The sequence below is a fragment of the Oncorhynchus mykiss genome, chromosome 17, assembly GCF_013265735.2.
Source record: "Oncorhynchus mykiss isolate Arlee chromosome 17, USDA_OmykA_1.1, whole genome shotgun sequence".
In the NCBI taxonomy this organism is placed as follows: domain Eukaryota; kingdom Metazoa; phylum Chordata; class Actinopteri; order Salmoniformes; family Salmonidae; genus Oncorhynchus; species Oncorhynchus mykiss.
This window is the reverse complement of record NC_048581.1, coordinates 50892081-50906719: the sequence shown is the minus strand read 5'-3', so window position 1 is coordinate 50906719 and position 14639 is coordinate 50892081. Positions and strand designations below refer to the sequence as shown.

Genomic DNA, 14639 nt, shown 5'->3' with positions numbered 1-14639 from the left:
TTTGAATGGGGTATGGTAGTAGGTGCCCGGCGCACTGCTTTGATTCTGTCTAGAACAGCAACGCTATTGGGTTTTTCACACTCAACAGTTTCCCATGTGTATCAAGTGGGGGTTGTTTTGGGATGGGAGATCAGGGGGGACCTGGGAGTTTGTTATGGGGGAAGTCTGGGGGAGGGGCTGGAGAGGATATGGCTGCAGTCTGGGAGGGGGTGGGCCACAAGCCCCTGTGTGTGCGTGCGTGCGTGCATGGATTTATTCAGACAGCTGCCCCTGGATTGGGTCGAGTTCACGGCATCCACAGGGAACAATTTAGGCTTTGTGAGGTGAGGGGGCTGGGGGGAGTGATGGTGGGGAATTCAGGGGTTGAGAAAGAAGAGGGGGACACGGTCAGAGGGAGAGTTGGTAAACAGCTGCTAAAAGACTCACGGCACCCATAAAACTCACCCTGTCCTTTTAAAGTCTCACCTTTGCAGCTTTACTGTGACCTATTTACCTATTCACTGGAGTTTAGTGCTGTTTGACTAGTGTTTCCCTGTTCTAATGAGATTGACTTTAAAGACACAGGTAGCTGCTAGGGTCACTCCCCCATGAAACTAACAAGAGACCATGGGTGTGTTCAGTGGGGTGAAACGTTCTGTTCATATCTCTTCTGCACAATACATTTCTATATGAACGTCCGGCAATGTGAGAGGAACAGTCCAACATGTTTACCACTGAGACTCATAGAGAATCAACAATCAGAACTAGCAGGGACAGAGCTAACGGTAATGTATTTTGAGTCATATTCCAACCAACTCACTAACTCGTTACTCATTATCATCACTTAGAGAATCAAAGACGAAGCAAATGTCTGATCTAATCTGCGGTTGTTTGTATGTTTGTAGTCTGGGTTGGGTTTTGTGAGATGAGTGATATAACATCAATTCTCTGATAGAGAAGAAACATAGAGGTTTAGAGAAAACAACGAACAATCGAGTTATGCTCCCACACTTTTGTTAAGGTCTTTAGTCTGAGGTAAAATTACAGCACAAAGATAAAAAAAAAAATGTAAAACTTGGGTCATCACTAGACAGATGGGAGAGAATTGTGGAGGTACTGTGGCTTTGTGTCCTATAAGTGTTTGGTTCTTTACAGTAAAACTCCAGTAGAAACAATAAAAAACTTCCATAAAAGTTCAAACCTGCATTTTTACAGTTAACAACCCCCAGCTTCCCTCCATAGGGACTTCCCCCAGTTAGCAGCACAGCTACGTCTCAGTTCCCTTCCGCCATTTTGATCATGGGCTACATGACAACAGTGGTGTAAAGTAAAAATATTTTGAAGCATTACTGAAGTCGTTTTTTTAGGGGTACTTTACTATTTATGTTTTTGACAACTTTTACTTTTACTCCACCACAATCCTAAAGAAAAGAACGTACGTTTTACTCCATACATTTTCCCTGACACCCAGAGGTACTCTTTACATTTTGAATGCTTAGTAGGACAGGAAAATGGGCCCAATTCACGCACTTGTCAAGAGAACATCCCTGGTTGGTCATCCCTACTGCCTCTGATCTGGCCGACTCATTAAACAAAAATGCTTTGTTTTGTAAATCATGTCCGAGTGTTGGAGTGTGCCCCATGGCTATGTATAAATAAATGTAAAATCCCGCTGTCTGGTTTGCTTAATATAAAGAATTTGAAATGATTTAAAGCACTTACTTTTACTTTTGATACTCAAGTATATTTAAAACCAAATTCTTTTAGAATTTTTCTCAAGTAGTATTATGTAGCATTATACAGGGTGACTCACTTTTATTTGAGTCATTTTCTATAAAGCTATCTTTACTTTTACTCAAGTATGACAATTGGGTACTTTTTCCAGCACTGCAGGAGAAATGAGACAGGTGGGCGAAAGAAAGAACACACAGACAGAGACGGTAGGGTTTCACATAAGATACAACGAGTGAGTGGGAGAGGATAGGAGAATAGAGAATGAAAATGAGAAGGTTATTGAGTGGCACCTCTCGTATGCTTCTCTCACACATAGCAGAATAGACAGGGTCTATTGTAACGTATTGGGCCGGGAGGTCAACCAGTAAATACACTGTGTCGAGAATCATCTTTCACCCTGACAAATGGTCTCTGAGGAGATGGGCCACCGAGGAATCTCTCATGCTCTATCTTCCACTTCAGCCAGTGGCCTCCGAACAGTTTCTGTTGTGATGGTCTGGGGGGGGAGCAAGGCCAAGGCAATGGGATGTGGGTGGGTGTGTTTTGTGTGCAGAATGGGGAATGAAGCCTGAGCTGAGACACTGGCAGCCTCAGGACAGGGAAGGGTAGCATGGAGGTGAAAGGGAGAGATGAATGAGAAAGAGAGAGAGAGAGAAAAAAAAAAGCTTTGAGATCCTATAGCTTAGGGATTCTAAATGAATCTTTTTTTTCATGGGGGAACCCAAATACATGTGGGGACTGCTCTGTCAAAGACCCTATTGAATCTCTATTTCCCTGGGGTAAGAAGAGACACACTAGCAGTACTGTTTACCATCTCTCTACTTCTATAAGTGACTTTCAACGGCACTGTGGCACGAAGAAGCAGTTTCACTTTGTTGTGAGTCTCACAGAGAAACAGAGACAGACAGGGAGATAGAAATAGAGACAGAGACATAGACAGGGAGATAGAAATAGAGACAGAGACACAGACAGAGAGATAGAAATAGAGAGAGAGACATAGACAGGGAGATAGAGACAGATAGAGAAAGAAGCAAGAAACCTGCTAGGATGCCGCCATCGACCAATGAGAAAGCAGACAGGTCCATACATTTAGTGCTTTATTAAACCCGAATTGTGAATGTTCAGAGTGATTGAAAAGTAAAGGCAATGTTCCCGCTTTAGTAGAGACTGCACTCACGTAAATGCTCAAACGCTCGATCAGAAAGTTTCTATCGAGGAATCAGATTGAATAGAATTCAACGTTTGACTGGCCCCAGCAGTCCCTACAGGTCAGAGATCATCCATTCTTTGTCATTGGGCGCGGAGAGAGTGAGAGACAGGCTGGGAGAACGAAAGGGGAAAGGAGGGCACGGACAGGGGAGACTGGGGGTTTGTTTAGGGAATGACCTCAAATGTACACACCCATAATCATGTTATCATGTATATTATGTATATACTGCTATTTCTATTGTTTAATTACCATTTTCATTATTTTTATTTCACCAGTCCTGCGTGTTGGAACTCGAACCCTAAGACTTCCACTGTACCCTGCACTCACACTTGCAACCCTGTACATGTGACTGTTAAACCCTCTGAATGTAAATCTGAATCATTCTGGCCAACATACAATAGGAAACAGTGTTACATTCTTGACAGTTCACCCCCAAAACGTATTTTTTGTAAAAAAAAATTACGTGTGGTTAGGGGGCATTCACAGGTAACTTGAGATGCAGTTTCCTCAATAGAATGTCCTAACAAAGTTAGATAAGAGGGTGGAAGAAAGAGAGGGTGGGAGACAGAGAGAGAGATGTAACTCTACCCATCTTTGTCCCAACTATGGCCTAACACAAACAACAAACTGACTGGAATTATCAAATGAGCACACACATACTGCACTAGTACACAATTCCAAGTTGTGTTTATTTTTCAAAATGCGAGTGTTCAGTTGTCATATGAATAGATATTAGACTGGCTGTCAGGTTGAACATTGATGCTCCACATTTATCTTTTTATGGTCTCTCCTATCTGGTGTGTGTTCCAGGAGACTGTACTTATCAGTCTGGCCTGAGAGGCTCTGTCAAAGCCACACACACACACACACTTATTCCCATGGGGACACAGTATCACTCTGGCCCGAATGTGACAGGCAGACTATTCTCTCTCTGTCTCTTTCACACACACTCAAGCATACACACTCGCGCACTCAGAGCACTTTTGACTCTGTCCGGTGTGTTGCAGACAGAGAGCCCCCGCTGAAGTCCACTCTGTCTGTCTCTCTGTAGCAATCAAGAGTACAACGTCACAAACTATTCAGCCTATCTCTAACCTTGTACTTCAGGCCGAGTGCAGACAAAGGGAACCATGGTGAACGTCAATCTGCAAACTCAGCACCTGGCAAAAGAGAGACTGCGACGGTGTTTGTTCAGTTTATGGGCCAGTTTTACAACACAGCAGGCCAAATCCGCAGGCTACTTTAGACAGGGAACACGTTGTTAGGCTGGCATAAGCACTATTACAGGAGCAAAATGTCCATTATGGCAAGTGTTACATGAAGTACATTTTTGGGTCACTGTGTCACTCTTAACCACCTGTCTACCTCCCAAGGGCCAAAGAGGATCCGGCATCAGGGAAGCAGAATTTCCCTGGCTAGTTACCATAGTTAGCTTTGCATACTGCTATCTTAACTGGGTCTCATTTAGAGTGTGCTTTGCCTGTGTGCTCCTAAGACACGGAGTGGCAGCTTTACACAGTCTTGATTGGGTGACGAAGCGAAGAGACAACCGTGTGATATGTGAGACGTGACCTAAGATGAAGCACAATGATCTACATGTATGTAGGATTGGAGGGTCTCCTTTCCTCTACAATCTAGATCAAGGGAGAAATGTGAATCGTGCGTGTGTGCGTACATGTGATAGGTCTGAATTGAGGTGGAATCCACACTGTTTCAACAGACAGAGAATCGTTCCATTTATGTCTCTGACATATCCCTCTGCTTTATCTATGCCTCGCCAATCACACTGTGATGTCAATAAAGTGGCCCCATGTTGAGCCTCGCACCCACACCGTGTTTACACACATCACCTCACCTCCCATTATATCCTCCTTCACACCCTACTTTATGATGACACTCTAACTGGATCACACACACACAACCGAGAGCAGACGCACACACCGACACGCAGTGGTGTCCTCTAAGCAGACACAAAGAACCAACTCAGTAAACAACAACATACACACATTGGTCTACAGTGACACAATCCTGAAGCGAGCACACAGGTACTAGTCAGACACCAAAAGACAGACAGAGCGACAGCAACAGACAAACTGGGTAATAAACTACACCCTCTGTGCTCCGCCCTAACACCTACATCTTGTTTACCCACTTCCAGTTATATCCCTCTTCACACCATTTCACTCACTGTTTTGTTTGCACCCAGACATATCCCCTCTCTCTCTCCCACACACACATAAATGCTCCCTTCCCCCACACACAACCAATACACTGTAAATAATAAGGTAGAGATAAACTCTTAGAAAGTATCTGATTGTCCATATTTTCTGAGAGTTATGGTGCGTATATTGTAGTATGTATTTTGTATATGAAATTAGAGATTGACATAGTTACAAATGTGACTGTTGTACTGATTCACAGCTTAAGAGTTAACTCAATAAAAGAAAACTGAAGTACTTTGACAGTTAGCGATTTACTTTGTAGCTGCAGAGGCTCAGACCAACATAAAAGCAGCGGGCAAACTTCTGGAAACTTCTGCTCTCAGACATCTACACATCAATAGGATTCCTTCAAAGGCATAAATTGCACTGATTCCACTCCTCTGTTTCTCTGCTCAACTACTCCCCTTCCTCGCCCTTTTTCTCTCTTCCTCTCTCCCCCTCAGTCAAAGCGGAGTAATCCACCACAGGTACATGTTGCTGCGTGAAAAGTTCTGTCGACCTCACGGGCCTCTGTACCAGTGAGAGGAAGACAGGAGGGCTGAGGGGGTCCGTTGAGCTGAAAGAGGCCTTTTGCTCTCTGTTTAGTGCTGGAGGGGTGAGGAGGGCGGGGGGGGGGGGGGGGGGGGGGGCAGGAGCGAGGTGGGGACGGGACAGATGGTGCTATGGCTACTATGAGAGGGGGGAGCGAGGCATGCCTCTTTTATTGTTCCCCACCATCTCCCCAGGTTTCACAAACACCCTCTCCTGAAAGGCCCAGCGATGCGATGCCAATTTGGGACCTATAAGGTTCTATCTGACATGTTAGTCAAAAATGATAGAGTTGCTCTTCCGGTGGTCCTTTACATGTGAGATATGTCAGAGTTTTGAAAAATTAAATGTATGATGGAGAAAAAAAATACACATCTGAAAGTTATATCTGTGTAAACACCTTTTAACATGGTGCTATAAGGTTCTATCTGCAATCCAATCCCAAATAATACGATTTAAGGTGACATACTTATTGAGTCCTGACGAGGAAGAGATCACAAGACAGTTCTGAGATCTGGCACTTAAAAAATACTCATTATCTCAAAACATTACATACATTTCACAGATAGAACCTTGCTGTCCCGAATCCTTGATTATTCATATCATAGGTTCTGCTCAGAAGAATGTCCATAACGTAAGCTCTTTGTGGTAAAAACAAATAAATAATAGGTACCTTACAGCGTGTTTGAGGCCCTTAGGAGAGGCATTGCTGTTTTTGTCTACAAAAATCTCCATGGAAGGGGTATTTCACTAAAATTACAAACTTACCACATTTTTGTTGATAACTAGCAAGTACTTTGCTGACTTTGGGTGTCAGAGACCAGACAAATATATCAGTTTACTCATCCAGGGCTAGGCTTCAGCAATTTTGTTAGTTATCCATAGGATATAGTCCATTTGACATTTTAGGGAACTATCACTTTAACAAATCTGCGATGAACATTAATTATTATATTTGATGATGTGATTAGAAAGAAGGAAGGTTATTCCCTTTATTTAATCATTACATGTCTGTACTATTCCATTGAAATTGAAATAATTGTAACTTTCTATGCCAGATAGAAACTTTTGACTGAACCCAGATTTCTGCTATTGCACCCCCCAAATTGTTTTTTTTCAAATAACTTTTGATACTCTACACTTTAGGTTAAGGTTATGAAAGAAGAATTCACTACATAACAGTTCTGAGATCTGGGATGTGAAAACTAATGCTCAATATCTCAGAACAATGCTTTGCGCAGATAGGACTGTAAGGTTCTAAGGTCTCAAATTGTCTTGCAAGCGTGCTGCAAAGGGGTCTATCGCTCACCCCTCCTGGGTCAGCAGAGGGAGAAGAAAGGGGTAACAGGGATGGATGAGGGAGTGGGTAGAACAACCTCCTTTCCAGTCTTTTAAGCCTGGTTCACACTGCAGGACTTAATTCTGAAATCAGTTTTGTTTTTCAAATCCGTTTTGGAATACTCACTGTGCAAACAGCAAGTTACAAGTGACCAAATCAGATCTGTGTGTGTTCAGACAGCAGTAATTTTCTGACATGGCTACGCTAGTTGTCATAGGTGTGTGCACAGTTGTGTAGACTGATTGGTGGTGGTGCTTGTGATTCTTGTCACTCAGAAGTTGTAGCAAGCTAAGGTGACAACAATGCCTGCAGTGGACATTTCCCAATTACTTTTAAATGTTCAAAATCATAGTGTAAGAACACTTTTAAAGCCACAAAGGATAAGATCAATCAATCCAACTTTCAAAACAAGTATTTTTGTTAGCTAGCCACAGCCATCAACTAGCTAGCTAGTTAGCTTTCTAGCACACTCACTAATTTGTTTGTAAACCATTAATTTATCTTCCACATGTTCTTGTCAAACTGTCAACAGAGTAGCTACCGAGCAACAAGCTATGCCAAATAAGTCTAAAAACCACTTGAGGGCAAACCAGGAATCAGATTTGTATCTGACTGACACCTATGAAGGTGGTTTGAAATATCCTATTCCATGTGCTTTTTGGCTGTTCAGACTACAGGAAAAATAACAGATTCGAATCAGATATGCAAACAATTGGGATTTGATACACTTCCAGCTACCAATGTGAGCTAGGCTTAAGAGAGCTGCATTCTGGTATTTTCTCCCCCCTCTCTGCTGCTGGGTTTTAGGGGCACAGAAGAGGAGAGTGAGGAAGGCCAGGCAACACTGACTGGCCCTCAGAGAGGGAGGTTCAGGGGTTTCTTATTTCTTATGGAAATGGAACCACTGCAGGGCTTCATTCTCTCTGTGTGCTAGACGTGGTACTGGAGGTCACAACAGAGCCCTGCTCCTCTTTATACCAGCCCCTTCCTGTTCCAGCTGTGTGCGTATTCTGTTCGTAATTACTTGAGGTAAAACATCCCTGAGTGTTGGCATTCATTGTGTTGTATGACTCACATTGTTACATAAACACACTGCAGAATACATAACTGAAGTTTTTAGTTGTCTGGGCAGGTCAACTCAAAATCATTTTTTGCTAAAAAGTTTGAAATCAAAAGGTAAAAGCATTTCAGACAAGAGAGTGCCAGCGTGACCAAAAATAAGCCATGGGGAACCAGACACACACCCTCATAGTCCTTTATTTTATAGTACTTACCCCCACACAACCAACCTGAGGGCACCTTTGCCAATACAGGTTTAGAAAACATTACTTCAGTCTGTAGATCTATTGGCTGTGTTGTGATTACCAACACTGTTTAGCCTGGTGTTTAGACTCAAACAGGTCTCTCCATTCCTAGAAGGTAGGATTGCTGATTCAAGACTGCCGCTTTCTCCTAACAAATGTGCATGTTCACACAAACACCCTCGTTGAAGGGTTTGACAGAAATTAAGCCTGCACAAACACAGAGGCTGGGTTCATAATGTAACTTGACACATTCTCCCAGGACACAGAGGCGTAGTTATTAAGCAGATTCAGTTGAAGGTTTCTTAAAAACAGAGGGACATACCCAAATTTGTCCAATAGAAATGTATATTAAAAAGACATTCCACCTAATGACTACATCCAGGAAACTGCTGATAGATCCCTCTGTGGCTGGTGTAGAGCATGTCCAGACACAGGTGTGCCCTTAAGCCAAGCCAGTGCTGGAGGTACAGACAGGCCTGGTCCTGATAGTGAACACAACAGAAAGTGATAAAACGCACCACTCACACAAACCAAGGCCACTCATGCCAACTAGACCTGAAAGGAGCAGAAGGGTATAATGGTCCTGCCCTATGGTTAGGTGCCGTTTTTTTGCCAAATACTATACAAGCCTTTCAGATCAACACATGGACTTAGAGCAGAGGCATCCTGAGTGACTCAGCATCTCAGTGCAAAAGGTCTGTCTCTGGTTCAAATCCAGGCTGTATCACAGCCAGCCGTGGTTGGGAGCCCCATATTGCGGCGCACAATTGGCCCAGCGTTACTCGGGTTTCTCCATCATTGTAAAGACTTTGTTCGTAACTGGTTAAATTGAAAGCATAATGTTGACAGGTTCCCTTGGGTCACAAAAGGAATAGATCACTTACAATGTGCTACAGGTGCAAAGCTGTGTTGATTAGGAACACTCAAATGTAAATTGAAACTCACCACAAGAGACAATGTGAATTCATAAAGGTTTATTGTAATAAAATTGTGACAAACTGTACAAATATTTATAGATGCACAAAAGTCATTTAAAATAGTTACTTTAAATGCTTACTGTGCTTCAAATAGCTTACAAACTATATCCTTCCCCTGTCTAGAACAGTAAGCAATGGTGAGCTGCTCAACAGCTCGGTAGGAAGAAGAGGATGCTACAGAGGGCTGAGAGCACCACACTACCTGGCAGTGCTAGACGTTAAAATGACGCCAACAACCACCTCACAGCTTATTCTACCTGGGGGGGGATAACAGAAGACTTCCCAACAACAAAATTCACAATAGTGAAATATTTAAATCCTAACCCCTTTTTGAACATGTTGACAGCAGAAGCCATTTTAAATGATTAATGTTATGTCTACTGGGATGCAAGAGGTGTGAAATTAGAGATTGACATACTCCAATTTTCTGAACACTGACTATTGTGAAAAAAGGATCTATGAAAGTTAGGCAGTATTCCTCAAAGGTGTTTGGGCAGCAGACCTCACCTTTTTAGAGGCAGCTTTTTTTGCAACTGGGAAGTCAGACATTTTGTCTTGGGTCTTTGATTTCAGGGCACAGATAGGTGACGTGGTCCCGTAAGATTACAAACCAGCAGTGAACTGAATTATAAAACCACATTTTTGTAAATGTATAGGTTTCTGAACAAATACTTGACTCCAGTTATACGATTGTTTTAGTTTACATGTGTGGGAAGTGGCGTGAAGTATTATTACACCATGAGAAACTAGCATCAGAATCCCAGATGTTGTGTTTACACTTAACAAAGCCCATGCTTGCATGTAGTGTGCTAATACCACAGGACATATGCACACTACATACTGAGTCTCAGCAGTGCAATTAGAGCCTATGGGCCGGTAGTCAAACATTCAAAAGTGCTACCCAACGCTCTAACAAATACCAGGTGCTTTTAGAATACGCAAATTCAATTAAATAAGCAATCAAGTTCATTTAATAGGGGGAAACACTATGAAATGAAAATACAAAAAGGATCACTGTGGGTGGTCGATGGCCTTCACACCGATGCTGTTTGGCGTCGCAGTAGTGCCTGAACCACACTAGCTCGAGACAGTCATCAGGTAGTTCTTCGGAGGGCTAGTGCGGCCACCGATCAGAAACTGATTCTTGCAGTTGTGTGTGGGGTCAGGGCTAGGGGCTGCTGCGGGCGCTAGGGACTCTGCCTCATAGAGGACACAGATGGAGCCATCCTCCCCGATGCGGTAAGAGACCTCAAAAGGGTCCACCCAGAGTGTCAGCTCCCGGGGAAGGAGGGCAAAGAGCTGATCGCTAGTAAGTCCGATCCGACCAGCAGCCCTGCCAATGATTGGGTCCATTTCATGATTCATTCTGATGCAGCGGTAGCCAGAGCCCTTCTGTGGTCTGTCAGGGAACCAGTGGTTCTGGTAGTGCTCTGAAGAGAAAATGTTCAGACAGACATGAAATTAGAAGTCAACGTGCTGCTTTGAAAACAAAGCCCCAGACAATAAAACGTGACAGCTGATGCTAGCAATAGACAAGACAACCTCTTTTGAATGAGTTTGAATTACTGATATGTGATACTACTACCTATCAACTTTTGCCGACATCGCTCGCCGCCCCAAATATAGCTATGCTCGAGAATAGACAGTTGGTCGATCCGATTGGGCCTAATTTATTAGTATAGTCTCGAGACAAGCTTACCTAGGCTAACGAGAACTTGCTGCCTTGCAAAAACAGCAAAGCCATTCGACTAAACATCGTGAAAAAGACACGTAAGCAACAGGTTGGCCTTGTATTTCAACATTATCTAATATAGGTAGACCATTTGGCTGAAATTAAGTATTAAATCGATAAAACAAGACAGAAAGTGAATGTTCGCTAGCTAACAGTCAGTTGAACAGACAAAGGCTAGCTAACGTTAGCTAGGTTGACGCTAGTAAACAAGCAACCAGTTTGTTTAGGAAGCCATTTCGACATGAACTTTAGTACCGAGCAAATCTATTTCTGTAGGAAATGGCTAACCAAATTACCTGATAATGACTGTTGAAGACAATCTCTGAAATCATGGAGTTGGTGTTCGCTCAGGAAGCCTCTTGTTCTCAATAGCCTGGAAACAAAGGTTGCTGCGGCCGTTACTTCGGGGCCTATTTCACTTCTAGAAGAGTATGCTTGGTTCATTTTGCCCGCAAAAATAGTTACTTCAGCTCGTAGAAAATAATACGTTTTTTTTCGTCAGGAATGCAGTGTGAAGCAGAGGTACCGTAAACTAACGTTGGCTAGCTAACTGAAAAAGATATGTGGGCCTCACTCCAGTCCAGGGCGAATCCTTCAGTAAATGGAATCTTCAAGTCAGAAGCAGTAATATCAACGCACCAAGTTGGCTCTGGCCAACGTAACAATCAGCATTCTTTATCCCCAAAAAATGTTTCGCTTGATGCTGTGGCCTCTCAAACAGCACTTCCAAGTTCTCTTTGTGCTTACATTACGTCTTGTGGCCTCTTTTTATCAAGGGACAGAGAATGGATGACGTTACTCAAGTACCATTTTTGAGTGATTGGCATTTTAACCAATGGGATTCACAGAGAAAGCGCACACACTGTGCGATGTGATTGGTTCACATCGTGGAAAACAATCCGAGAGCGTGGTGGGATTAACATGCAAATAGGGTTCCGTCCAACACCAAATATAGAAACTGACGTCAAACCCTGCTCTAAAAGTATTTGTGACGACAGTACGATAAAAACACCCCTTACCGTAAGTTTCAAACGAGAACATTTATGTTTTTCTCGTTTATGGTTTTTCCACTACACTAACTACCGTCTTTAACAACAATTGACATCAACTCAAAATAGGTTTGATGACAAAATAGTTATTGTTTAAACTTTGCAGATACAGTAAACACGCTACACCAGGAAGAAAAGCTGCGAGAGAAGTTATTCGATCCCCTTCAGCCAAGTGAAATGAACACACTGCTATTGACAAAAACATTAATCCCAAGTATGCATCCAAGTATTAAACACAACATATTTAATTGAATCAATGCCAATACAGTTTTATGTGGTTAAATACTTTCTCGACTGCGGGGGACAAACTGTTAAATCACAGCGTTCAAGTGTGTGGCATTGTGATTCCGTTCCGCTGGTGCTACTTCAGTGACATCTGGTGGTTGGGAATTCAAATAGAATTGTGCAGTTTTACCCGTCAGTGAACTGTAGTCAGTGTAGACCCAGCGTAGAGAGTCGTCAGTCTGAAAAAACATATTAGTTTATATTTTAGAAAACACATCACAATGTGAACATGTTGGCTATATGAGAAATCCATTCTCAACAGGAGCAGTAGGCCTCAGATCAAACACTTTCTGGTATTTGCCATCTGGTTTGCTCTTTGTCCTCCTAGGCCTTTTGACCTGGCTATTAGTATCACGGTGTTCAGGTTAGATTTCTTTTGGTGGGGTGGGGTAGTAATGGGGGACAAGATCCATATCTAGTTCTCCAGAGCCACTGAGATTTATTTTCTCTTGTGGCCGACAGCCTGTTGCTTAAATGCCACAACCACATGCTTGACCTGCTTGTCTGAATAGCAAATGAACTTTAGCATTTATGCTCACACAGCAAAGGCCACAGCAGCTCCTGAGGTTGTGTGTATGTGATTGGTCTTCTCGCAGGTAAGGGCATGGCTGGTTTCTGGTCCATTGCAAATTGAAGAGTTCAACCCCACCGGCTTAATATTTACATTTCTGATCCTGTGGGTTTAGATCAGGGATGGGCAACTGGTGGCCCCCCTTTTGTAGAGTCGCGGATCAATGTACTTACTGTTTGTTGAGAGCCAGAATAGAAAAATATAGAAGGGGCAATTTGTCTTAAAACTTGTATGAAAGCGAGGGAGGTAATTGGTTGCTCAGTTTCAATGGTTATGACACCTCTGATGTTGTTGCCTGTCTCGGCCAGACAATGACCATAGATACTGTAACAGAGTGACCCCTGGCCTGGCTAGACTCCAGTCCCTCTCTATGGTCCATCTAGAAGGGATCGTCAGTTAGTGTTTCAGCATAAGCCCATGATGTTTCCTGAGGGTATTATGACACCCTTCCTAAATGTTATGCTATATTTGGATGGGATGATGTCACTGTCGCAGTAATGGAAGGCTTCAAGCACAGAACCCCCTCACCATGGCAACACCAGAATGATTTTCAGCCAAAAGCGGGAGTTTTCTATCTTTTTCCCCCCTTTTTGATGTGATCTGCTGTTGATTTTCTTGCAACTTTGCACTCCGTATGTGTAGTTTATTCCTCTCATTTTGTGTGTGTTTGTAGCTAGGTGTGTGAATGCAAACGGCTGCATGTATGATTGCCTTTTTTTTGTGTGAAATAGGAAATCTGAATATCCTTCTATTTCTTTTATTCAGAGCGGTATATGATAACTCCAGCATGTTATAATAAGTCCACGCCAAATACCTTGTATGACTCCAGTCTGTATCTCTTAAGTTTAAGCAGTTTTGCTCAGAAATCCCATTTGATTACTTTATGCATGAAAGGTACTGTATCACTTGTCAAGTGTATGAAAGCTGTGAAAAGTCTCTCCTGCCTCAAACTAGTCACACACGTCCTAACCAACTTATTACTGTATCAATCATGTCTCTAATAAATGTGCTGCTTGGGAATGTTCCTGGAGCTGAGGATCTGCTCTCCGGTGACAGACTCGGACGTTGGCTGGATGGCTTGTGAAAACAGGACATTCCAATCATCAATGGCATTCTAAATCAAATCCTAACCTATTCAAAAAGTATTGAAAGGATCTCCACACACTTTACAAATGAAAATGGAAAGGAAAAGGAAGAAATACTGTTCATATTGTACAGTACATGTAGGCATGTAGTGATAGATGCCTGAGGAGAGAGAGGCTGTGTTGGAGTGTGATGGACAGATGGATAGAGTCAGAGTCATCATAGTGGACTGACTCCTAGCAAGCCATCTGGCCCTCAGGACCCCACTCTCCCCACCCATACTCAGTTCTGAACTCTACAGAGAGAGACAAAAATGTGTCCTGTTTGATGCAAAATTAACTAATGGAACCAGTCATGCTAATGGGACTTTTCTCTTGCTTTGCATGTTGGTCTATTGGAAGTGGAACACAGCTGCAGGTAGAAGTAGCCTGTAGCCACAGATTTAGGATCATCCCTGTCTGATTAGTTGAATCAGATGTGTTTGTGCTTGTATTGCCTATAATTCAGGAACTCATGCTACCCAGGTGTTGTGTACTATGCATGAGTTCCTGCTGCCTCAGGGCCACTTCCTGTTCTGATTGAGTGACCTTTGATACCCGCGCTGTGTCGGCAGCATGGAGCCACCT

The 14639-nt window shown here is 42.9% G+C and overlaps 1 protein-coding gene across 1 annotated transcript; it reads right to left on the bottom strand.

Moving 5' to 3' along the window:
- Window positions 1-9275: 9275 nt before the first annotated feature.
- On the bottom strand, window positions 9276-11817 carry LOC110494047 (protein BTG2). Its single transcript, XM_021568732.2, has 2 exons — window positions 11322-11817; window positions 9276-10723 (listed from the first exon to the last, which is right to left on the bottom strand). Exons 1-2 carry the CDS (start codon window positions 11467-11469, stop codon window positions 10371-10373), a joined length of 501 nt encoding a protein of 166 aa, XP_021424407.1. The 5' UTR covers window positions 11470-11817; the 3' UTR covers window positions 9276-10370.
- Window positions 11818-14639: the final 2822 nt, after the last annotated feature.